At 40.2% G+C, this 26,558-nt stretch overlaps 1 protein-coding gene across 1 annotated transcript in view; it reads left to right on the top strand.

Annotated features, from left to right (window-relative positions):
• LOC126236856 (intraflagellar transport protein 140 homolog) overlaps window positions 1-26,558 on the top strand; it is a 267,376-nt gene that overhangs the window by 147,453 nt on the left and 93,365 nt on the right. The window contains exons 14-17 of the mRNA XM_049946468.1: window positions 7,606-7,757; window positions 13,313-13,490; window positions 19,541-19,827; window positions 24,467-24,743. Of these exons, the coding sequence (XP_049802425.1) occupies window positions 7,606-7,757; window positions 13,313-13,490; window positions 19,541-19,827; window positions 24,467-24,743 (894 nt within the window). The remainder of the gene's footprint in view (window positions 1-7,605; window positions 7,758-13,312; window positions 13,491-19,540; window positions 19,828-24,466; window positions 24,744-26,558) is intronic.

Below are 26,558 nucleotides of genomic sequence, written 5' to 3'. Positions count from 1 at the left end.
CATAGAGAAACAACTGAAAAGGTTGAAGACAAATAAATCACCAGGTCCGGACGGAATCTCAATTTGGTTTTACAAAGAGTACTCCATGGCATTGGCCCTTTACTTAGTTTGCATTTATCATGAATCTGTCAATCATTGGCCGTTTACTTAGTTTGCATTTATCATGAACGTGTCAATCAGTGCAAAGTCCCAGATGACTGCAAAAACATGCAGATGACTCCTGTATATAAGGAGGTAAAAAAACAGACCCACAAAATTACAGACCAATATCCTTGACATTGATTTGCTGCAGAATCGTAGAACGTATGTACCACTCATGTGAAACTGTTTGCCCTTCTCTCACAAGGTACACTGTGAACTATGGATGTAGGTCAACATGCAGTTTCTGTATTACTACATTTCTGAAAAGCATTTGACACGATACCACACTCAGACTGTTAATGAAGGTACAAGCTTATGAAGTAGGTTCCCAGATATGTAAGTGGCTCGAAGACTTCTTAAGTTATAGAACCCAGTACATTGTGTTGGACAGTGAGTGTTTATCAGAGACAAGAGTATCATCAGGAGTACCCCAGGGAAGTGTGATAGGACCACTTTGATTTTCTATATGCATAAACGAACTGGTGGACAGGGTGAGCAGCAATCTGCAGTTGTTTGCTGATGACACTGTGGTGTATGACGATACAAGACTACTTAGACAAAATTTGTAGAGGGTGCAGTAAATGGCAGCTGGCTCTAAATGTAGGAGAATGTAAGTTAATGTGGATGTGGAAAAACAATCCCATAATGTTCAGACAAGTCACGTCTTTTAAATATCTGGGCATAACAGATGGAATGAGCAAGTGAGGATTGTGGTAGGGAAGGGAAATGGAAGATTTCAGCTTATTGGGGCAATCTTAGGAAAGTGTGGTACATGTGTAAAGGAGACCACATATGGGATACTAGTATGGCCTTTTCTTGAGTACTGATCAAGAGTTTGGTATCCACACCAGGTCAGATTAAAGGAAGATATTGAAGCAGTTTGGAAGCAAGTTGCTAGATTTGTTACAGTAGTTTCTAACAACTTGAAAGTGTTACGGAAATGTTTCAGGACATAGATGGGAATCCCTGGAGGGATGATGCCATTCTTTTTGAGGAACAATGACATTTGAACCTGACTGCAGAACGATTACACTGCCACCTCACCAACATACATTTTGCGTAGGATCACAAAGATAAAATATGAGAAATGAGGGCTTGTATTGAGGCATATAGACAGTCATTTTTCCCTCACTGTATCTGGAACAGGAACAGGAGAGGAAATGACTATTAGTGTTACAGGGTACCCTCCACTACGCACTGTATGGTGGCTTGCAGAGTATGTATGTAGATGTAGATATAGAGTGTGATGCAGAAATGGAAAAGAAGAGTAAAGCTCCACATGTGCCTCAGGCACTCTATGGATGTCAAACCACATGTCAGTTAGTATAGATCCCTGGAGGACTTCTAAATGTCTAAATCACATGCCAACACTTTTTACAATAAATTATGCCTCCATTTTCCCACTATTGACATTCATTCAAACATCCCCAACACCCATTGTTTTTCATGCCTTAGCTGCACACAGTCTCTGTGTTGCCTGGTGTAATGCCCTCTTTGTTGGCATAACCAACGTACTAGTCATGTGAATAGGTACATTGAGCCATATGAGCCAGTGCATTACACTGTGACCATATAACCAGTTTCATCGGTTCATGCTTTGGACAATTCCATCTATTCCTGGCATAATCAAAACATAATAACAGTGGGAAGAGGACAGACATAAACTCAGAAATAATGGTCAAAGGGAAGCCACAAGTACCGTATTTACTCAAATCTAAGCCGCACTTTTTTTCCGGTTTTTGTAGTCCAAAAAATCGCCTGCGGCTTAGAATCAAGTGCAAAGTAAGCGGAAGTTCTGAAAAATGTTGGTAGGTGCCGCCACAACTAACTTCTGTCGTCGAATATACGTAGCGCTACGCAGGCATGAGGCATGCTTAGCAGGCACAAAGACAAATACTGGCACCAAAACCTCTGCGTCAGTAAATAAATATAAAACAGGTGGAAGACAAGCTTTTTCTTCTCCGCCCCAAGTTTCGAGCACTGCATGTTCATACATTATTCAACGAAGTAAATACAAATTCCGTATTGTTCCTCTTCGAACGTAGCAGCATTTCAATGTACTACGAAAATCCGACTGGCAAGACTGTTTGGGATATTTGTCAATATGGCCAACTCTGCTTTCTGAATTTTTTCCTAACTGTGAGAAGAAATGATGGTTGCTAATAGGAACTTTTATGAATTGTGAATCACATGCAGTATTCTCTTCACCATAAGAATAATACGAATATAAACATTTTGCCATGTATTCTTTCGTGTTTGCTGCTATCTCATTTAAATCCTGTCCGCCTAATAAACTACGAAACTAGAGTGAGACAACAGCAGACGCGGAAGAATATACATACCATGTCATGTTTATATTCGTATTATTCTTATGCCTAATAGTGATACAGTCAAAAATGAAGCACGGCAATTGACTAGATTTTTAAATCTAAGATGACTCTAATTTCTGTGCACAATGTAATGTACTAAAGAGGCGTCTGCAAAGATTTTCAAACGGAAAAAATTTTCGCTAAATTCTCGTTCAGAACATCTTCTATCATACGCAGTCTATTATTTGATTCTTGTTGATCATTATCAAAGAAAGCAGCAGTGTAAGCAGCAACGAATAGCAGTCTCATGCCATTGTTTCGCTAATGAGACGATTCCTCTCTTTGTTTTTTTTTTTTAATTGTAAGCGGCGGTAGCGTGCACAAAAGCAAGCCATGCCGCGAGCGGCGACAGGCCGTAAACCCTCATTTTCAGAATGCAACAAACAATGCATGACACAGTACAGTAATGCATTTTCAGCTTTGAGTGACGGAAACACCTATAACAAAGAGAACTGCACTTGTCAGATCAAAGAAAAATAAGCAATCAATTCAAACCAGACGAAGCACGTGAAAAGGGAAGGGTACCCGTATAAATACGGACGGAGCGCCAGACGCATAACAACGGCTACCTGGTAAAGCTTAACTGCTAAGCTTATGACTCGAACCAAACTACTACAGCTGTATCGTCATTCATTCAACATGAATTGTGTCTCATATTACAATGGACCAAGTTTGTTTCGATTTGGAAGTGCGGCCTAAAACTTTTCTCTCCCCTTGAATTTCGAGTCTCAGATTTCAGGTGCGGCTTAGATTCGGGAAAATTTTTTCCTCGATTTCAAGTCTCATTTTTCAGGTGCGGCTTAGATTCGAGTGCGGCTTAAATTCGAGTAAATACGGTATTTGTAGAATACACATACTGCTAGTACTCTTGATGGCATGGGTGTTGACAGTAGCACCTCCACCAATCCCACTACTGACACGAAAACATAGTGGTTGAGTTGTGCTATGACTGCTACATCGACATGAGTGTTGCGAGATGGCCGCTTTTACCTCCAAAGTGACATGTGCAGGTAGTTATGGGATTAGATCTGCAGTATCACAGTGAGTGCTTGCTCAACAACAAAATTGTTTATTAATCAGAAGGATGACGATTGCAGGCCACAAACCAGCCATGGCCAGCAAACAGCGAGGGAGTGTGTTGTGGCAAGGACTTCTGTGGCAGCAGAACAGTAGCTGACAGCAATGACATCTTTGCTGATGCAAGTCAGGAGCCAGCTCCATAACAAGGATGGTTAACAAATGGGGTCGGCACACACTAGTGTGTCCCAAGATGGCTGGCTAGAACGTACAGATGCTCTGAGTTGAACCCAGGACTCATAGAGACTGGCTCAAGTGTCAGGCAATGACAACGAAAAGGTTGCCTCGCCTTAACAGATTCAATTCAAAGCCCAGAGTCAGCAGGACTAACTGATGGCTTGTAGACCTGCTGCTCAATGAGGGTTTATCTGCTAGGCCACACGTTCAACTGATGGCTGGCTTGGAGATTGTGGTGGTCGAATTCACGGCACCAATGGAATGCTGCTAATGGCTAAGCTGGAAGTACTTGCACAAGCCAGGGGTGCTATGACAAGAGCTAGGCTCCCATCACAGAATTGGCTGCAGAAACATAGTTTTATGCTGCAACATGTAGCAATCTAGCCGTCACTATGGTAGACTATTGCATTGCAGAACTTTATGCCACAATTATTGTGGTGCCCAAGAGCAAAATTACACAGGTGTCTGGCCCACATTGCCCTTGACAGGCTGGTATGGCCAAAATTTTAGTGCTGTCAATAGACACATATAAAAGTGTAAGTGACAATACGACTGTAGCTTTCAGAACTGTTAGTTCCATCCTTGAGAAAGAGAGGGGGTATCTTGGGGAACATCCCCAAGAGGAGAGGGACTTACAAGTCATGAGGGCCAGGATAGGAGGAAGGTTAGGGTTTAACATCGTGTCAACATTGAGTTCATTAGAGATGGAGCACAAGCTTGGAATTTTTCAAGATTGGGGAAGGAAGTTGGCCATGCTTTTTCAAAGGAACCTGGAGTGATTCAGGGAAATTATGGGAAGCTTCAATTTCAATTGCTGGACACAGATTTGAAGGGTCATCCTCCCGAATGCGAGTCCACCGTGCTGACCACTGTGCCACATTGCTTGGTTAACAAGGGTAGACAAAGATGTTAATTGCACTATCAGATCTCAGCACTCCAATAATGCAGAGAGATAATAATGTTCAACTTATGTACATAGTGGGTTAAGTGATTGAGCCACAGTTATATAATATGAGGGATTTTATATTTTACTTAAATTCCTTTATTTAAAAACTCAAGGCAATCATAATTTATTTTTCCACATAGTCTCTTGCTTTGAAAATGCATTTGTCCCAGCATATGGGCAGCTTTTTGATGCCCTCGTCATAAAGAGAACTGAGTCATGTCACCAGCCAGTTGCACATGAAGTCTTCCACACTCTTGTCGTCTTCAGATCGTCACCCTCCTAGAGCTTCTTTAAGTGGTCCGAATAAATGGAAATCACAGGGTGATAAGTCTGGGCAGTAAGGAGGATGATCAAGTGTTGTCCATTGCATTTCCTGTAACTTGGAGACAGTTAGAGCTGCAGTGTGGGGTCGCGCATTGTCGTGGAGGAGGATGACCTGTCAAATCGATTGATCTCGTCTTTTGCGGCAATATGCAACTCTCGCCTTGTTCATCAGTTCACAGTAATAAGGAGCATTGATTGTTCATCACTCATGCAAAAAATCAATCAGAAAAATGCCTCGCTGATAAAAAAAACGCTGAAAGAAACTGACAGTCGAGTCTTGGGTTTCAATGGCGCTGCCTCCCCTTTCCTCTGCCACTCCTTACTGGCTTCTTTGGAATCTAGAGTGTAGTGGTGAACCCATGTTTGGTCGCAGGTGATAATCCGACTCAAAAATGCATCACCTTCTTCTGTAAACCTTGCTGTAAGCCCTGACAGGCCTCCAAACGTCTCAACTTCAGAATTTCGGTCAAAAGTTTAGGGACCCATCTGGAACACACTTTACAGAACTGTAGGTTGTTTGTGATGATTGCTTGACAGCTCCCATAATTGATTCTGACTTTTTGTGCAATTTCTGATACTATCACCTGTCAATTGTTGTCAACAATGTCTTTAACCGCATGAATGTTTTTGTCTGTAGTGCTGGCGATTGTGTTGCTGATTTTCCACATGTTCTTGTCCTTCCTTGAACTTTTCATGCCAGGCAAACACACGTTTCCTTGATAATGTTTTATCACGAATTGTGTAGTCAATGTTTGGCAAATTTCTACCGCTGTAATTCCTTCGTGAGTAAGAAATTTTGTAATTATGTGTTGTGGTAAGGAGGGGTACACCTGTTGCTCAGACATCATGAGTGTTACTGACGAAACAGCAGGAAATATCTAATAGCATGCTCTCGTCACTTCTGACAGTCCCATCAAAGCATAGCAGAAGTGCGGGGCCAGTCCTACCAACTGTTGATGTTCAGGAACAAAAATCCAGTTTATATTTCATTCCCCCCCCCCCCCCCTTGTATATCAATGGTATTCTACTAAATGAGTAAGTGGACCACCTCGCAAAGGATACAAGTCACTTGTGCAACTCCAATTTCAGTGCATCCAGTCACATTCCTAAATCCAGTCACATTCCTAAATCCAGTCACATTCCTAAACTTATAATGAGGGCCTATAATGCATGAGCTGAAGAGTGGGAAGAAATATGATGGCACAGAGGACACTAGTACTGTAATCTGCAAGATTGGGGTTTATGGATTAGACATATGGAGAGACGCTTCTATCATGGCAGCATAACTAGTCAGGATATGCATCAGAGACTCTCCAATTTGTTTATGCAATTCAGCATAACCTATTCTTTTTGTTTAAGTTGTATTGTGACCAGCAAGTCATTTTGTACAGGAGACCAAGCACACTAACATTGCAATTTCCCACTTGTGTCACCACTATCTGCAGAAAATACAACAACTTTTAGAATCATCATAGAGTTTTTAAAAGTTTCTATCCAGCCTGTATAATTGAATTTCTATTCCTACAAAGAGGCAGGCGTTGGAATGGTGCAAAAAGTGCCAGGTGATTGTTCCACTGCTTTCCATTTTTACCTAGTGATGGAGCTATTGTGTAACCAGAAGACTATGTAGAAGTTACACTTCAGAATCATTTTGTATATTTTTAATATTCTTTTATTTCCCCTCACCCTGCCCCCTCCTTCAACCAACGCAGACTGACTGTAGCAAGAGGATCATTTCTGAAAAAAAGAAATTTTGTATCATCAAATATGAATTTATATGTTAGGAAGTATTTTCTGAAGGTATTTTTCTGAGGGTATAGAATTATACAGCAGAAAAATACTGATGATAAACTTTTCAGAGACTAGAAGAATATAAACTTTTGAAATGTGGTGCTGCAGGAGAATGCTGTCTATTGGGTGTGTAGACTGGATATCTAATGAGATACTGAATCGAATTTGGTTAATAAGAAACATCCTGAGACATCCAGGAATCATCAGTTTGGTAGTGAAGGAAAGTGTGGAAAAGCAGGGGGAAGGTGTGGTGGGTAAATACTGTAGAGGAAGACCAAAGCTTTACTATAATAAGCAGTTTCAGATGGATGTAGTTTTCAGTAGATGTACAGAAATGAAGAGGCTTGAGCAGGATATACTACCATAGAGACGTGTATCGAACCAATCTTTGGGCTAAATACCACAACAGCAGCAGTCTGAAATAACTGTATTTCTTTCCAATTGCCAATAAGTGTCATTACATGTAGCTAACTACAGTTATGTACATTGTGTACCCTTGCACAACTTGTACTTTAATCACCATATGTACCAGTTTGTAGTAAAGTGTTAGCTGGAAATAATGTGCAAAAATTTTAAAAAAGTATTTTGTTGTTAATTCAGGCACAAATTTATGTTTTATTATATCTGTACACATGTAATACTATGTGGTAAACCCTTTCTAGATGTTCTGCAAAGTATCACTCATGCTACACATATAGTGTACTTTGTAAATTGTGTAAGAAATTTTTGAATAGAATGCTGTTAATTCTAACAATGTTTACGTTCTACTCACTATTGTAGGAGCAGCAACCAGTTGATACATTGCTGATGCGTGATTTTGAAGGCCTGAGTGACTGTGATAGGACAACTCGTGATGCCATACTTACTTTTAGTTACCAGTTGAGTGCCGGTAATATGGATGAGGCCTTCCGCGCTATTAGGGCTATTCAAAGGTCAGTTACATCTGTGTTAACGTTGAGAGCCACAGTTCATTTTTTGAAAATATTCCCACTCAGCTCAGGATTGTGCTGTTTATGTAACATAGCTATAGTGACAGTCTTTTGAGAGTGGTAGAGCTTATTTATTTTTTCTTAAGATTGCAGCCGTCACTTTCATATTACTGGTGTGAGTTGCCTGAGATGGCGGTCTTGTGTCTGTGAGGTGTGCTTGCTTGTGTGAATAAATGGCTTGTGTGTTTCCTTATCTGGTGAAAACTGTGGCTGAAAACTAATGTGTAAGTATCTTTTCATTGTGCCTGTCTGTGACTTAACACGTCATCTTTGTGGTAAGCAGTAATCTATCTTTTCCTTAAAATGTTGCTATTCCAACCTGCAGTTTCCATTGATTGATTTTGATTACTGCATTGAATCAGTCATTATGGGAATCGCAATGGAACAGTTACTGTGAATCACATCAGTATGTCAACATTCACTTCTCTCTCTCTCTCTCTCTCTCTCTCTCTCTCTCTCTCTCTCTCTCTCTCATTCACACACACACACACACACACACACACACACACACACACACACACACACACACACAGAGTATAGTGTTCAGCGAATAAGTGTGTTATATATTCAGTGGTAGGAACTAAGTTGGAAAATGTACAGGGTGGCACAGAGAAACTGAGGAAAATTCGAAGCTGATAGTGGCGGCTTTGTAGATATTCAATAAAGGGTTTAAAATGCCAGATTGTTGATTAGTAATGGACATTTAGTTGCCATGGAGTATGCAATCACCATTAGTGCATAATACCGACTTGGAGACTGTGTGACCACCGCACAAAGATCGCACAAAGATTGTTTTTGTGTCACTATGATATCCATCCATGCAGTCAATTTCCTTCTCCACATATGATCAGAACATTGGTTTTTAACTTGGAAGAGACTAATTCAGTCTAGACAGCATGTATTGTCTGTACATACCCCAACAAACACTGATGCTGTTGCAGCTGGAGTGGTAAGGAGACCTCAACATTTGATGTGAAAAACTGCCTTCTCATTGGACCTTGAACATTGAAGCATACAAAGAATAATTCATAGCCTTCAATTTCATTCTTCAAGCTTCAGATTGTTCAAGAACTGAAATATAATGATTCTATATTGCACCTACAATATGTGAAAACCTGTTGGCCAAAATCAGTGAGTATCCTAACTTCACTGAAAATTTTTGGGTGTCAGATGAAGCCCTTTTTCATTTAAGTGAATATTTGAATAATTAGAACAGGCATTACTAGACATGAACAAATCATGCTGCACTTCACCAACATCTGTTAAAAAAAACTAAAGTTTTTGTATGATGTGCAGTGTCATGTCACGTCGTAAGGTGATAGCTCATTTCTTCTTTGAAGATGAAGGAGGCTCCACTGTCATGTTTTGTCAACATGATAGAGACATTTTTGGTTCTAACACTCCATTCTCTGAACTACATAAGTTCTGTTGGAACCACTGCCCAAATTTCTGAGTGTACAGTGAAACGGTTGTTTGGGGATTACATAATTTCAATTGGATGACTCAATATCTAGATTTCTCAGTCTGTGGCTGCTTCTTAGGGGATATTTGAAGAGCATTGTGTGCCGGACTAGACAATAAACCTTGTCCAGCTGAAGACTCAGATTGAAGAAAACATCACCAACATCCTGGGGAACACATTGTGCTGCACTGTGCAAAACCTTCAGAATCAACTTACTAAACATGTATGATGAAATGGACAGCACCTAAATTATGTAATTTTTAAAAAGCAATGCCCAATGAAATTTCTCCTCTTGCAGAACACTTATTGCAGCATCAGATAAAGTATTGTAAGTTTCCTCAATTTTGCTTATCATTTCAAATTTGCCTATTTCTCTGCACCATCCTGTACAATATTCAGGGAGACACATTTAACATCACTCAATTCTTTTTATGAGGTATGTATTTGTTTTGTATAAGGCCAGTACCTAATTGCTATTAACCACTTAGCATATTAATGCTCTCTAATGGCAGCAGCCTTGCCACGTTGGAAACTCCATTTCATGCCCGACTGATGAAGTTAAACATTAGTCTGTTATTGCTTGTTAAAGAGAGAAATTTCTTCTGTTTTATTTAAGTGAATCAGTTCAGCTTGTGTGGAAGGAACAAGTCAAAAAATAGCACAACTTGAGTTTATATAAATAATTTTGGATCTATTTTGAAAGTATTTGTCTGACTGTTATTTTGTATGTTCTAATGATTTTGTTGTGATTATTATCATTATAATTAAATTAAACAGCAAGTACACAAAATTTCTCTGTTAACACTGACATAAGACTTATTTGCAAATCATTAAAGTAATATGCATTCTAGTTTGTAAATGCAAATTCTGTTACTTTCAGAAGCACTGTTATTTTAATAAATTCAGTTGGGAAGGGTGAACCACCCAATTGCTGAAGCACATGGACAAGTCTGTGTTTGCAATGCAAATTATGTCAGGTGTAGGTGGTATATGTAAATATAAAAGAAAATGCATGCTCTGCTTACTTTCATTCTGTTATGTCATATGGGATCATATTCTGGGTAACTCATTAAATTGAACAAAAGTTTTTAGAGAACAAAAGCATGTAATTAAGACTCATTTGTGTTGTAAATTCAAAAACGTCATGTAGAAACCCTTGCAAGGAAATGGGTATTCTAACCACTGCTTCTCAGTATTTTGTTCCTTAACGAAATTTGTTGCAAATAATGTGTCTCTATTTCCAACCAGTAGCTCGTACATAGTATCAATACTAGGAATAAGAACATTCTTCCCCTAAAGACATAAAAGCACTTATCTTGCTTCAATGAGGGGTCCAGTATTCAGGAACAGATATTTTCAATAAATTGCCAAAAACCATTAAAAGCTTGGTTTCAGATAAAGCATAGTTTAAACAGAGTTTGAAAGACTTTTTGTTTGCAACTCCTTCTGTTCTATAGATGAATATCTTAACAGGGACTGTTAGACTGGCTCAAGTAAAAATGTCCACAACTATGGCAGATGATCAGGGAAGTGAGTATTATCTCCAATCATAATTTTTTTTTTTTTTTTTTAACCTTCTGACATGTTCTACACTCACAAGAATCATCTCATTTTAGGATCTGTGAAACAAAAACTGAACCTAATCTAATCTAATTTAGGTGTTCACTCTGCCAACATATCTTTTGCTACTTGCTGTAAAGAGACATGTTAAGTTGTGGACGGGCAAAATGAAGAGATACTTACACATTAGTTTTTGTATGACACAAACTCCAAAACTTTAAGACATCATCTAAGATAGGTTTCAATTTCAAATGAATAATTAAAATGTACAGAGTATTGTTACATAATAAATACCAAAAATTGTACACTTTGTTCTACGCCATGAAACTGATGGTAGCAGTAATGTTGTTGAAAGTGCACTTGCTTGTGGACTTCATCCAGCTGCGAAAAAAGAGAAATAGCTCTAATTTTTCTAATGTTAAATGAACAGTAATGTGGATCAAGTACAAAGTTAGTCTAACTACCTACAGTGCATCTGAAAGATTTACTTACTTGGTGTCCATCGAGTTCAGTGCATGTTTATGGGAAAGAGTGTAAATTTCTGAGGACATGAAAGACATAATCTGGGTCACTAACTTCACAGGTATACTGGATTCTTGCACAGCAGTGAGCTACGCCTCAATTCTTCATTCAAATAACATGAGGCCAATCTGGTGGCTTATCTGTAACAACTCCATTGTTTCATAAAAATATAGTCTGGTTATAGTGTGACAGGTCTCCATAACACATGAATCATGTTGGATACATCCAAATATTATCGATTTTGCGTACCAGCCAATCACCCACTATTGTCAGCTTTTTTTCCATTCACAATCTAATCAGTCTATTCAAAAAGAGTACAAGAAAGTGTTGTACTAATTTTACGTGCTACACTACATTACAATGTGTGATGAATCTGCTGTTTCTGAGCTGCACTCAGTATGCTAAGATACATTTACATTGGTCTAAGTGAGTCACACATTGAAGCAAAACAAATGAAATACAGGATGTACATAAAGTCTGGGAACACTTTCAATTATTTATTGTATAAGAACTAAACATTGTACAGATGTCATACATATTGCATTTTGAAGAGAAACTCTGAAAGTTTTTTTTAAAAAACATTCGATATGCGAATGATGAGTGACCCGGCAGACGTCAATACAGTAATAGAATTCTTGCGATACCCGTCCCAGATGGCTTCATCGACTGTGGCAGTCGCTTCCTGTATTCTCTCCCGGAGCTCTGCTACATCACGTGGTAGAGGCAGTACATACACCAGATCTTTAAAATGTCCCCACAGAAAAAAGTCACACGGAGTAAGATCTGGTGATTGGGGAGGCCATTTCATGTGACAGTTGTCCCCTTCTGTAGCATGGCCGCTACATCGTTGCGGCAGCTCCATGTGCAGGTACCCACAAACTTCACGATGAAAATGGGATGGAGCTCCATCCACTGAAAGAGTCCGATTGCATTTGAGGCATCAGCCTTTGCTGCAACATGTCCAAGTAGGAATATCCAGTGACAGTCTGTCGGCGAAGAAGAATGACTCGTACAGTTTTCAGCGTGATAATGCACAAAAAACATTTACTTTTGGGAAATCACGCTAAAATTCAGTGCATTCGTGTGGCTGCTTTGTACCCCAGATTCGACAATCATGCCCGTTCACTTTCCCAATAGTGTGAAAAGTGGTTTCACCACTAAAAATTAAACGATCACTGATGCCATGCCCATCCTCATTCAATTGTTGCAACTGCGAACGATACTCAAAATGCTTGTCTTTGTCCTCGTCATTGAGCTTCTGCACTAGCTCCAATTTGAATGGTTTCATAGACAGCTTTTGTACTGTCATTGGAACCATTTCGATTTCACAGGATACATAATGCACCGATTTCCTTGGACTCCTTATGAATGTCTCTCATACGTGCTCCACATTCACTTCACTCACACTAGGACATGCGCTTCTCTTTGCCAGGCACAAGCAACCCGTTGTAGTGAATTTGTCGTGCCAGTGATAAATGGCCTTCCTTGTTGGTGGCTTCTTACCGTACTTGGTTCTAAACATCCATTGAACTGCTGTAGTACACTTGTTTTTGTCGAAGTCCAACACACAGAAAGCTCAGCTCTGCACCTCAGCTCACCGTGTTTGCGACTAACGCTGACTATCGGCAGAATACCAAACTATGCTGTGACGGTATACATAAAAAAGCCTTTCAGGGTTTCTCCTCAAAATGAGATATTTATGGTATCTGTACAATGTTTGGTTCTTGTGCAATAAATAATTGAAAGTGTTCCCGGACTTTATGAACATCGTGTATTTTAATGTGACTGATTGAAAAGTTGACAGTGGTATAAGAAAAGACTACAGCACACCTACAGTGTACAATATATTTGGGTTATATTGAAGAAGAGATACCTCTTAAGCATAAGTCTGTTCTTTCAAACACTATTTATTACTTATAAAATATCAAGTACTAAATCAAATTTCTTATTTCAGCGAAACTGTGTGGAGCAGCCTTGCTCGTATGTGTGTGAAAACTCGGCGCCTTGATGTCGCATGGGTATGTTTGGGTCACATGCAACATGGTCGTGCAGCTTTTATTTTGCGCCAAGCAGCCAGTGAACCAGAACTGGAAGCCAGGGTTGGAATTCTGGCCCTGCAACTTGGTCTCAGGGTCAGCAAACATTTTATACATTTTAACTTCTTATTGGACTGCAATGTAATGGAACTGCTCTTTAATGCTCAAAACCATAGTCACAACTTTTTAACTCTCTATGTGATTTGTAATATGTACATCTTTATATGAATTTTCTTTATCTCTCAACATGTATCCTTCGTAGATACTACAGTAGAGAGAAATGTCGAAGTATTCATCACACTATAATGTTCACCCTAAGATGTGAATAAGCAATAATCTGATTGAGGTGGCCAAGATCTGTTGCAGCATAATTAGACAGTATTACAAGAACCCTATAAAAATCTATATAGAAGTCTCTTAATTTAACATTTGTCAACAATATTCATTTACAACAGCCATATTATTCTAATTAGCTCCTGTATGGGTCACAACAACATTGATTGAATGCTCTATCCACACTGAATTTATTCATAGACTTCTAAGCCAAAATTAAATGACATGTTCACTCTCAGAGTCACACCAGCTCACACATTTTATAATATATGTACAAGTAAAATAGTTACCATGACAATAATATAATTAAAATTTGACTTTGAACAAATACTATTAAATAAATACTGTGACACAATGTAGCAGCAGTAGTTATAGCTCAGTCTTTTAACAGCTGCCTAAGTACAGTGGATCAAATGTAGCTGAAGTTCAAATAAGCTTTCGTTTAAAATTACTAATGTGTGTCCAGAATGAGTTTTCACTCTGCAGTGGAATGTGCACTGGTTTGAAACTTTCTGAAAAATTAAAGCTGTGTGCTGGGCTGCGACTTGAACCTGGACATGCATGTTAATGAGCAGAAAAGGTAATGATTAGTGGCTGCTGTAGTTAAACCATCTATTTCATTATTCAAAACTTTTTCTAAATGAGCGGTTTGTTAGAGGTTGAAAATACCACTTCAGTTGTAAACTTCTTTTATTATCACACGACCAGTTTCGGGCTCTCATAAGCCCATCTTCGGGTGTCGAACTTGGTGCTGTGGCTCCCGAGTGTCACGGTGGATGACCACTGCAGCACTCAAGGGCCACAGCACCAAGTTCGACACCTGAAGATGGGCTTATGAGAGCCCGAAACTTGTCGTTTGATAATAAAAGAACTTTACAACTGAAGCTGTATTTTCAGCCTCTGGTATAATGCTCAGTTGCAGATGTTCCCCCAACAGGATTGTTTGGAGTGGTTTGTGTTTATATACTTCTGCTAAGACCCTGTCGTTGACTGTAGCAATATAGAATGAACAACTTGAATTTTTTAGTGATATTTGTCATTGGCCCATTGATGATCTTGAAATGAATACACTCGCTTTTTCAATCAGTATTGATGTTGTTCATGCTTCTCGCATAATTTATAGCAGACACATGAGTGCAGCTAGTATACCCAACACAGCTACACCTTGCCAACCCAGGTCTTCAAATGCATCTGTACTACTCTGTGTCTGCTAGAGTATTGTATATATCTATATTCCAAGATCATAAAAAATGCTCACATTGTGAGCATGGGTGACGCATGTTTCGAATGACAGTTAGAAGTAGTTTAAACAATATTCTTACACCAAATAATGTAATTGTTGTTGTGGCCTTCAGTCCAGAGACTGGTTTGATGCAGCTCTCTGCGCAAGCTCCTTGATCTCCAAGTAACTACTACGACCTACATCCTTCTGAACCTGCTTAGTGTATACACATCTTGGTCTCCCTCTACGATTTTTGCCCTCCACGCTTCCCTCCAATACTAAATTGGTCATCCCCTGGTGCCTCAGAACATGTACTACCAACTGATCCCTTCTTCTAGTCAAGTTGTGCCACAAATTCCTCTTCTCCCCAATTCAATCCAGTACCCCCTCATTTGTTACGTGATCTACCTATCTAATCTTCAGCATTCTTCTGTAGCACCACATTTCGAAAGCTTCTATTCTCTTCTTGCTTAAACTACTTATTGTCCATGTTTCACTTCCCTAAATGGCTACACTCCATACAAATATTTTCAGAAAGGACTTCCTCACACTTAAATTGATACTCAATGTTAACAAATTTGTCTTCTTCAGAAATGCTTTCCTCGCCATTGCCAGTCTACATTTTATATCCTCTCTACCTCGACCATCATCAGTTATTTTGCTCCTCAAATAGCAAAACTCTTTTACTACTTTAAGTGTCTCATTTCCTAATCTAATTCCCTGAGCATCAGCTGATTTAATACAAATACATTCCATTATCCTTGGTTTGCTTTTGTTGACATTTGTCTTACACCCTTCTTAATGTCATCAGCAAACCTCAAAGTTTTTATTTCTCTCTATGGATTTTAATTCCTACTCCAAATTTTTCTTTTACTTCCTATACTGCTTGCTCAATATAGAGATTGAATAACACCGGGGATAGCCTACAACCCTGTCTCACTCCTTTCCGACCACTACTTCCCATTTGTACCCCTCAACTCTTATAACTTCCATCTGGTTTCTGTACAAATTGTAAATAGACTTTTGCTCCCTGTATTTGACCCCTGCCACCTTCAAAATTTGAAAGAGAATATTCCAGTCAGCATTGGCAAAAGCTTTCTGTAAGTCTACAAATGCTAGAATGTAGGTTTGCCTTTCCTTAATCTATCTTCCAAGATAAGTCACAGGGTCAGTATTGCCTCGCATGTTCCAACAATACTACGAAATCCAAACTGATCTTCCCCGAGGTCGGCTTCTACCAGGTTTTCCATTCGTTTGTAAATAATTTGTGTTAGTAATTTGCAGCCATGACTTATTAATCTGATAGTTCGGTAATTTTCACACCTGTCAACACCTGCTTTCTTTGGGATTGAAATTACTCTATTCTTTTTGAAGTCTGAGGGTATATTGCCTGTCTCATACATCTTTCCCACCAGTTGGTAGTGTTTTGTCAGGGCTGGCTCTCCCAAGGCTTCAGTAGTTCTAGTAGAATGTTGTCTACTCCCAGGTCCTTGTTTTGCCTTAGGTCCTTCAGTGCTCTGTCAAATTCTTCATTCAGTATCTTATCTCCCATTTCATCTTCATTTACGTCCTCTTCTATCTCCATAATATTGCCCTCAAGTACATTGCCCTTGTATAGACCCTCTATATACTCCTTCCACCTTTCTGCTTCCCCTTCATTGCTTAGAACTGGGTTTCCATCTGAGCTCTTGACATTCATACAAGTGGTTCTCTTTTCTCCAAAGGTCTCTTTAATTTTCCTGTAGGCAGTATCTATCTACCCCTAGTGATATGTGCCTCTACAGCCTTACATTTGTCCTGTAGCCGTCTCTGCTTAGCCATTTTGCACTTGCTGTCAATGTCATTTTTGAGATGTTTGTATTCCTCTTTGCCTGCTTCATTTACTGCATTCTTATATTTTCTCCTTTCATCAATTAAATTCAGTATCTCTTCTGTTACCCAAGGGTGTCTACTAGCCCTCATCATTTTACCTACTTGATCCTCTGATGCCTTCACTATTTCATCTCTCAAAGCTACCCATCCTTCTTCTATTGTATTTCTTCCCCTCATTCCTGTCAATTGTTCCCTAATGCTCCCTCTGAAACTCTCTACAACCTCTGGTTCTTTCAGTTTATCCAGGTTCCATCTCCTTAAATTCCCACCTTTTTGCAGTATCTTCACTTTTAATCTACAGTTCATAACCAACAGATTGTGGTCAGAGTCCACATCTGCCCCTGGAAGTGTCTTACAATTTAAAACCTGGTTCCTAAATCTCTGTGTGACCATTATGTAATCTATCTAAACCCTTCCAGTATCTCCAGGTCTCTTCCATGTACGCAACCTTCTTTCATGATTCTTAAACCAAGTGTTAGCTATGATTAAGTTATGCGCTCTGTGCAAAACTCTACCAGGCAGCTTCCTCTTTCATTCCATACCCCATTCCATACTACTTTTCATTCTCTTCCTTTTCCTACTATCGAATTCCAGACCCCATGACTATTAAATTTTCGTCTCCTTCACTATCTGAATAATTTCTTGTTTTGTTTCTCCTAATAATGATGTCCTCCCGTATAGTCCCTGCTCGCAGATCCGAATGGTGGACTATTTTCCCTCTCGAATCTTTTACCCAAGAGGACGCCATCATCATTTAACCATACAGTAAAGCTCCATGCCCTCAGGAAAAATTACGGCTGTAGTTTCCTCTTGCATTCAGCCACTCACAGTACTAACATTGCAAGGCTGTTTTGGTTAATGTTACAAGGTCAGATCAGTCAGTCGCCCAACTGTTACCCCTGCAAGTACTGAAAAGGCTGCTTCCCCTCTTCAGGAAGCACATGTTTGCCTGTCCTCTCAACAGATACGTCTCCGATATGATTGCACCTACAGTACTGCTACCTGTATCTCTGAGGTTTGCAAGCCTCCCTACCAACGGCAAGGTCCATGGTTGATGTAATCAAACACCAAATATTTAACAACATATATATTTTGTAACTGTGTGCAAGTTTTGAGTATCAAAACATATGACCTCAGCTATCTTCTCTCTACATTGGAGTCACGTAGCACTGAAGTTCGAACTACTTGTGACAGAAAGCAACTATAAAGCAGTATTAAAAAAAATATTGTGAACTCATACCTAGGACATTAACTGTAAACTATTTGGAAACGTGGCCCTTCCATGTTGGTCACATGAAATATTGGTGCTCCTGTGCTGTATGAAAGAGATCCAGTTTACAGTGATGTGACTTTTGACACTTCCTTGTATATGGCCATGCAGTGCCTGTAGATAACAATGACGTGTTCTGTGAGTTTTGAGCTAATACTAGGTGGCATCCCAGTTTTATTTGATAGAGCTGATATCAAGACAATTTGGAAGCTAGAGCATTGACAGGAATTCATCTTCCTGTTGCTGTGGTCCAGACTGTAGGCAAACTGTTCAAAAGATTGTGCTGAATGAAATTCAGCCTGAAAGACTGTAGAATGTGTTCACGATTTTAAGGGAATATTTCTAATTTTACCTTAATTGTTTCAAGAATCATATGTACTTCCTTACACCAGGGTTGCATGGAACCAAAAGCACATTGAAGTATTGTAGATAAATATTAAGTTTTGGAAACTGTTAGTGCCACCACTGAAATCCAAGCAAGAAGCAAGGGAGAGGAAAAGGTACAGAAAAGTGAAAGAAGGTGTTGGCCCAGATAGACATTGGAAATATGACAAGAGGAAATCATGCATAATTTACTTAAGATTTCATTTTTTGTTTATTGTTTGAGTCATCTGATTGTTTGGAATGAATGGAAGCTGCACTGTAGAAAAAGAAGAAAAATTCAATTGCATTTTCAGTCCATATACGTGATACATTAGAAAAAAGGAAATGCAAAATATTTAAGTAAGTGAGGGAAACTAACTGTATAAGCCACTTGAAAATTAAATTCGGAAATTTGTGGTAAGGACTATGAGACCAAACTGCTGAGGTTATTGGTCCCTAGGCTTACTAACTACTTAATCCAACTAAAACTAATTTATGCTAAGGACAACACACACACCTATGCCCGAGGGAGGACTCGAACCTCCGACGGGAGGAGCCGCGCAAACCGTGACAAGATGCCTCGGACCACACGGCTACCCCGCACGCAGCTTAAAAATTAAGAAAGTACAAAGAAGCAAAATGAGAATATGTGAAAGAGATATGGCATGATGTGTAAAAAGATATGATCTTAGAAAAAACTCATTCTTGGTACAGTAACATTAAATATAATTTCTAGAAAATTAAAGAGAAGATTCTAACCGAAACGTTTTGTGAGCTGTGACGTGACTGAGTGTGAATGATTGCATTTTCCTTAATTTATTTCAGTGTCTGTTATGGCTCCTGTACTAATCATTGATTGATTGATTGATGGGGATTATGGGACTGTAGTAATCATTGTTTCAGATGTAATCTTTACTAGTACTTGTTTCTTTTAGTTTCAGCAATTTATAATTGCAGTTTCAACTGTTTCTATAAAATGAATTTTCTGAGATAGCAACTTGTAGAGTCAGACTATGTTGAAGTATTTCTTTACAAGGAACATTTTCCTGTAAGCGTAATTATCTAATTATGTGGTGATTGTTTCAGGATGAAGCAATGCAACTTTTCAGGCAGTGTGGTCGACATGATCTTGAAGCACGTGCATTGCGCAGTTTGGGCCAGTGGGAGGAAGCTCTTAAAGTGACGGAACAACATGACAGAATTCACTTACGTAACATGCGCCATCGGTATGCACTGAACTTAGAGGCACGTGGTGACAGGCGAGCTGCTCTGCAAGCGCTAGAACGTGCTGATACCCACCGAAGTCATGCTCCAAGGCTGCTTACTGATAATCCTCGTGCTCTTGAAGCATATGTACTTCGTGACAGAGATCCGTAAGTTCATATGCCATGCTTCTCTGTTAATTGCCATTTTTCCAGCAGAATTGGAGAGAAGGTAGGAAGAAAGAATAAGACAGTTACAGTGGATAGATGTGTCTGTATTAATAGCTTTGGATGATGTTAGTGGAAACTTACTACCTGTTCTGCAGTCTGTTGATGCCAACAGCTCAGAATGGCATTTAGGAGATACAAACAAAAAACAAAATAGTTGTTCTATTTTAAACAAAGAAATGTGCTGAGATGCTAGATTTCAGCATTTGCCCTTTGAAAGTACTTTCTTATTGCACATTGCTGCTACCAAGATTCATTAGAGCAATACTTATGATGTGCCTACTCAGCTGGGTGAGGATGTAGACCACAGTAGAAGAAATATGATGTATCTCATTACAAGAGTTTGATGATAGAGATTGGGGTAAAAAAAATCAACACTATTGGATGAGGCTGTGATAATCGCCATGATATGTTCACTCTAAGTGTTAATACATTAATGGGGATAATTGTGTTCAGTGATCTGAGATACTAACCCTCCCGCCCCTCCTTTTTCCCAGTTTTATTTACATTTCCCATGGAGTTAACCCATTATTATTTCTCACCTGATTAAATGTTATTTTATTCCTAAAGGTTGATAATCATTGTTCACATTGAAAGTGTATATAACTTCAAGCATGCTCTGACCTTCATTTGAACAAAGCCTTAATATTCATTTTATGAGTAATGCATCTTGATAAAAATAATTTATTTCATATCATTGTGTCAGCTCTATAATATTTGATTTTAACAATATTAGGGAAAGGACAGATCGCTACTCAGTGTGAAGATGACACGGTGAGTTGCAGGCAGGCACAATGAAACAACTGTTACACATTTAACTTTCAGCCAACGCTTTCTTCAGAAAACAAAACATACACACAGTCACAAAAGCAAGCACACTTCACACATATGTCTGCCACCTGTGGTATCTTGGACTGGAATGCAACTTGTCCCATTGAGTGGCAGTCTGGAATAGTGGCAGAGAAGGGAGAGGGATAGTAGGGTATGGATGGAGGGAGAGAAGAGCACTGTCTGGCTGATCATGCAAGGACTGTAGGAATCAGCATGGGTTTAGAAAAAGATGATCGTGTGAAACCCAGCTCGCGCTATTCATCCACGAGACTCAGAGGGACATAAACATGGGTTCCCAGGTAGATGCCATGTTTCTTGACTTCCGCAAGGCATTCGATACAGTTCCCCACAGTCATTTAATGAACAAAGTAAGAGCATATGGCCTATCAGACCAATTGTGTGATTGGATTGAAGAGCTCCTAGATAACAGAACGCAGCATGTCAGTCTCAATGGAGAGAAGTCTTCCAAAGTAAGAGTGATTTTAGGTGTGCTGCAGGGGAGTGTCATAGGACTGTTGCTATTCACAATATACATAAATGACCTTGTGGATAACATCGGAATTTCACTGAGGCTTTTTGCGGATGATGCAGTGGTATATCGAGAGGTTGTAACAATGGAAAATTGTACTGAAATGCAGGAGGATCTGCAACGAATTGACACATGGTGCAGGGAATGGCAATTGAATCTCAATGTAGACAAGTGTAATGTGCTGCAAATACATAGAAAGAAAGATTTGTTATCATTTAGCTACAATGTAGCAGGTCAGCAACTGGAAGCAGTTAATTCCATAAATCATCTTGGAGTAGGCATTAGGAGTGATTTAAAATGGAATGATCATATAAAGTTGATCATTGGTAAAGCAGATGCCAGACTGAGATTCATTGGAAGAATCCTAAGGAAATGCAGTCCGAAAACAAAGGAAGTAGGTTACAGTAAACTTGTTTGCCCACTGCTTGAACACTGCTCACCAGTGGGGCATCCATACCAGATAGGGTTGATAGAAGAGATAGAGAAGATCCAACAGAGAGCAGCGCACTTCGTTACAGGATCATTTAGTAATCGCAAAAGCTTTACAGAGATGATATATAAACTCCAGTGGAAGACTCTGCAGGAGAGACACTCAGTATCTCAGTACAGGCTTTTGTTGAAATTTTGAGAAAATACCTTCACCGAGGAGTCAAGCAGTTTATTGTTCCCTCCTACGTATATCTCATGAAGAGACCATGAGGATAAAATCAGGGAGATTAGAGCCCACACAGAGGCATACCGACAATCTTTCTTTCCACGAACAATACGAGACTGGAATAGAAGGGAGAACCAATAGAAGTACTCAAAGTACCCTCCGCCACACACCGTCAGGTGGCTAGCAGAGTATGGATGTAGATGTAGATGTAGACTGTCAGGCACAGTCTCTGAAGGTTGGAGGGGAAGGGGGGCCTGTCAGGAAAGGGGAGGAACAGGGAAGGGGAAGATGGGCGTGTGCATTGACAGAGGGCCACACATACAAAGAGGGTGAGGGGATATGAATAGAGAGGAGGTGATACAACAGAGGCGGCCAAGACTGTTGGGTGGAGGGCATGGCCAAGATAATTTCAGGAGCGGAGGATGTGCTGTGAGGATAACTTCCCCCATTTACATAGTTCAGAAAAGCTGGTGGTGGATGGGAGGAGCCAGATGGCCCAGTTTGTGAAGCAGCCACTGAAATCAGGCATGTTATGTTCAGCTGCGTGGTGCGGCACAGGGTCAACTCTGCTCTTGACCACAGTTTGGCATGGCTGTTCATTTTGTTGGACAGCTGGTTGATAGTCATACCAATATACAAGGGTTGCCCAGAAAGTAATGCACCACATTTTTTTCTTTGACAATTCTTTATTGAACATAATGAGAGTTACACACACACCACACAAAAGAATGGCATTTTATCTGCACACCCTATTTTTCCACGTAATCTCCATCCCGTTCTATGGCCTTCTCCAGCGCAAAACAGGGGCGTGTATACCCAGTCGGTACCAAACCTTGTCGTGGTGGCAGAGCCAGTGCTTCACTGTGTGAATCACCTCCTCATCATCCTCAAAATGTCTTCCACGAATGGTATCCTTTAATGGCTCAAACAAGTGGAAGTTCAAGGGGGCTAGGTCAGGGCTGTAGGGCGGATGGGGTAACAGTGTCCTACCCTGTTTTGCGATGTGTCCAGCAATCCTCAGACTTGTATGGGGCCAAGCATTATCATGTTGCAGAAAAGCATCTCTGGGGTTGCTGTGGCACCAAAGTTGCCAGAAGCACATGTTGAGTTTTGTTAATGTGTTGGCATAGGCTTCTGAATTAAAGGTACTGCCTCTTGGCATCACAACATTGAGAATCACACCTCGACAGTCTCAGAAGACAGTGATCATGACCTTACCAGCAGAAGCAATAGCTTTGAATTCTTTCTTCTGTGGGAAGTGGGAATGGTGCCATTCCATCGACTTTTGTTTTGTTTTGGGCCCAGAATGGTGAACTCAGGTTTCATCAACTGTCACAGTCTGGGATAAGAAGGCCTCCCCCTTAGCTTCAAAACGTCACAACAAATCAAGACAATGTTTTTTCTGTGCAATTTGTGGTCCACCACTAGACACCATGGGACCCATCTTGCACACACACTTTTGAATATCAGAGAGTGTGGATAATTGCATCCACACTTCCTTTGCTGATTGACAGATGAAGTGCCAACTGCTGAGTCGTAATGCGTCTTTCCTCAGAAATGACAACATCAGCTCCCTGCAACATGTCAGGTGTGATAGCTGTGGATGGTCTCCATGAGCACTGCAAATTGTGGAGCTCTGCCAAACTGCCTTCTGATGACCTCACCCTTCGTGCCCAGTGACTAACTGTACATCGGTCGAAGCAGATGTTCCATTGCCTTTGCACAAGCGTTTGTGAATATTCCCAACAGTTTCTTCCTCTGCAGTGAGAAATTTAATGACGGCACGTTGCTTGTAACATACATCACCTGTAGACACCAATTTGAAACTGTCCTGCAGCTACGCTATGTGTCAGAAGTATTGAAAACTTGGTGTGATCCCTCAAGGGACTTCAAAGAAAACATATGTAACGTTTCGCATTTGTAGCATTGTTTCCACTGGAGGAAAAAAAAAAAAAAAATGTGGTGCGTTGCTTTCTGGGCAACCAACGTAAAAATCTGTGCAGTGATTGCAGCAGAGCTGATATGTGACATGGGTGCTTTCACAGTTGCCTCTGATGAGGTTGGATAAGCTGTGAAGGATTGAAATAGTAAGTGCTCCTTCTCTCCATTTTGCACTCCTCATTCTTCACTCCGCCTCCTCCCCCTAACCCCTGTCTCTCTACCCTCCAACCTCCTGACAGTGAATCTGGCAGTCTTCTCATGCCTCCATCTAGTCCAGACACACTCTGCCAGACATTGCTTTTCTATCCCCCCACTCATACCCTGCTATCTCTCCTCCCCTTCTCTGCCCCCACTCCAGATTGCCACTCAGTGTGACAGTTGTATTCTGGTCCTAGCTGCCATAAATGGCAATTGTGTGTGTGTGTTTTCTTTTGTGAAGAGGCTTTGGCTGAAAGCTAAGTGTGTAACAGTCTTTAAGTTGCACCTGTCTGTAACTCAATGTGTCATCTTTACAATGAGTAGCAGTCTATCCTTTTCCTAAAGTGTCTGATATTCCAACCTGGATTTTCTGATATTTGATGTTGAAGTTTACAAAAAAAAATCAATTATTTCTATTCTTCTTCCAGGCAACTACTTCGTTGGTGGGCACAGTACCTGGAAAGCATGGGCCAGTTGGATGAAGCACTGTCTCTGTATCGTGAAGCAAATGATTTCTATTGTTTGGTACGTGTACTGTGCTTTCGTGGTGACCTGGATGGAGCAGCAGAGGTTGCTCAAAGCTCTGGAGACCCTGCTGCCTGCTATCATTTGGCCCGGCAGCTAGAGTCTCAAGGGCAGTCAACAGAAGCAGTTGGATTTTATTCTCGAGCTCATGCTTACAGCAATGCTATCCGTATCTGCAAAGTGAGTAAATGCAATTTTTATTTTAGTTAATGTTGTTGTAACCATAGTTTCATGGTTAATATAAGTTTCCATAATATACACCGTGATGAAGGCCACTTGAAGCAGTGGCCAAAATGGTGGTTCATCACATCACAGTGTGACACAGTCTACAATCCGGAAGAATTTTATGAAAATGCTTGTTGAAACTACACCTGTATTTAAGAAAATAATGTCACGAGACAAGCATGACATTTTGAATAACCTGCACAACATCCTAATCCATCCCCAAACCATTCCCACTCCCAACCACTTGCTGCAGCGGTCATACCCATGTGGAAGACCCAGTAGCAAGATATGTGCTGCAAGATCTGTCCAATCTATCCACCCAGTACTTCCTACACAAGTTGTGTTGCATGCTTATCCAACCCCATCAGACACAGGGCTCCTGTGAAAGCAGCTAAGTCATATACCAACTCTGCTACAAACACTTCACAGCATTTTATGTTGGTATGACAACCAACCAGCTGTCCACCAGAATGAGTGGACACCAGAAAACTGTGACCAAGAACAAAGTTGACCACCCAGTGCTAAAACACACGACTGAACACAGCATGCTTGATTTCACTGGATCCTCCTTTCCACTACCAGCTTTCTGAATTACACAGATGGGAGGTATCCTTGCAACACATCCTTCATTTCCCGTAACCCTCCTGCCCTCAATTTCCTTTAACCCATTGTCCACACACCCTTCCTTCAACAGTTTCCCTTTCATTGCCTTGTCACCCCCTCCCATCACAAGTCTTCAGTCACCTTTCTTATGCATTACACCCCACCATCTCCAGTACCTGGCTAGCGAGTGCACCTGCTATCCCTCTCTTCCTCATTCCGAGCCAGAAATCCCGCTGCCTCTCTCCAAGTTGCTACCTATCCATCCCAACCCCTTCCCTTGCCTCCTGCCTCTCTCTCCCTCTACGAGTGTGTGTGTGTGTGGGGGGGGGGGGGGGGGTCGGTGGCTGGGTGGGTGTGGGTGGGTGTGGGCGGGTGGGTGAGGAGTGCGCTGGTGCATGCACACACACATGTGCATGCATATTTGAACTCTGCCTCAACAAAGGATTTATTCTGAAAGATTGAAAGATAGAAAGTTTTCTTTCACTTTTGTATGTGCCTGTCAATGACTAAATGCTTTGGCTATTTGGTGAACTGTCTCCCTTAATCCTAAATTATTTACATTCTGCCAGAACTTTCTACATATTTATACTTGAACTGTTGCCATTTTATTATTGCTTAATTCCCTGAAATAGAGACTTTTTTATACCTTAAGAGTAAATTATATCACACTCTCTCTTCCCATTCCCACTCCTGTGTTCTACTGTTTGTCAATGGGTCCTTTAACTTATCATCTTCAAGGAAAAATGACAGAGTACAAAAGTTTACATTGAAATGTACTATTTCACTGCAGCTGATATGGATTGCCTGCTTGTTCATTAACTTGCAATATGTGATTTATCCATTTCATTACATACAAGTTTTAATCATTTTATTTGTTGTACAAGAGTCATGTCAAGATTTACAATGAAACATTTTGATAAGAGTAATTCAAAAATTTTATATTATTTTACACACATTACTGTGATACAGCTATACAATACTCATGAACTAAGATCGATGTTGATTATATTCCTGCCGTTAGTTTACTGTAAATTTGTAACCACTTGTACTTTGACATTTTGGCATAGACTGTTAAATGGTATGCAGGAAGTTTAATGTTTTATATGTGGTGAATGCAGCAATTGTACCAGAAATGGGAAGCTTAAATTGTATGTTATTTTTTAATTA

Source organism: Schistocerca nitens, chromosome 2 (genome assembly GCF_023898315.1).
Source record: "Schistocerca nitens isolate TAMUIC-IGC-003100 chromosome 2, iqSchNite1.1, whole genome shotgun sequence".
Classification (NCBI taxonomy): domain Eukaryota; kingdom Metazoa; phylum Arthropoda; class Insecta; order Orthoptera; family Acrididae; genus Schistocerca; species Schistocerca nitens.
Note: the sequence above shows the minus strand (reverse complement) of the source record. Positions and strands in the feature narration are given on the sequence as shown.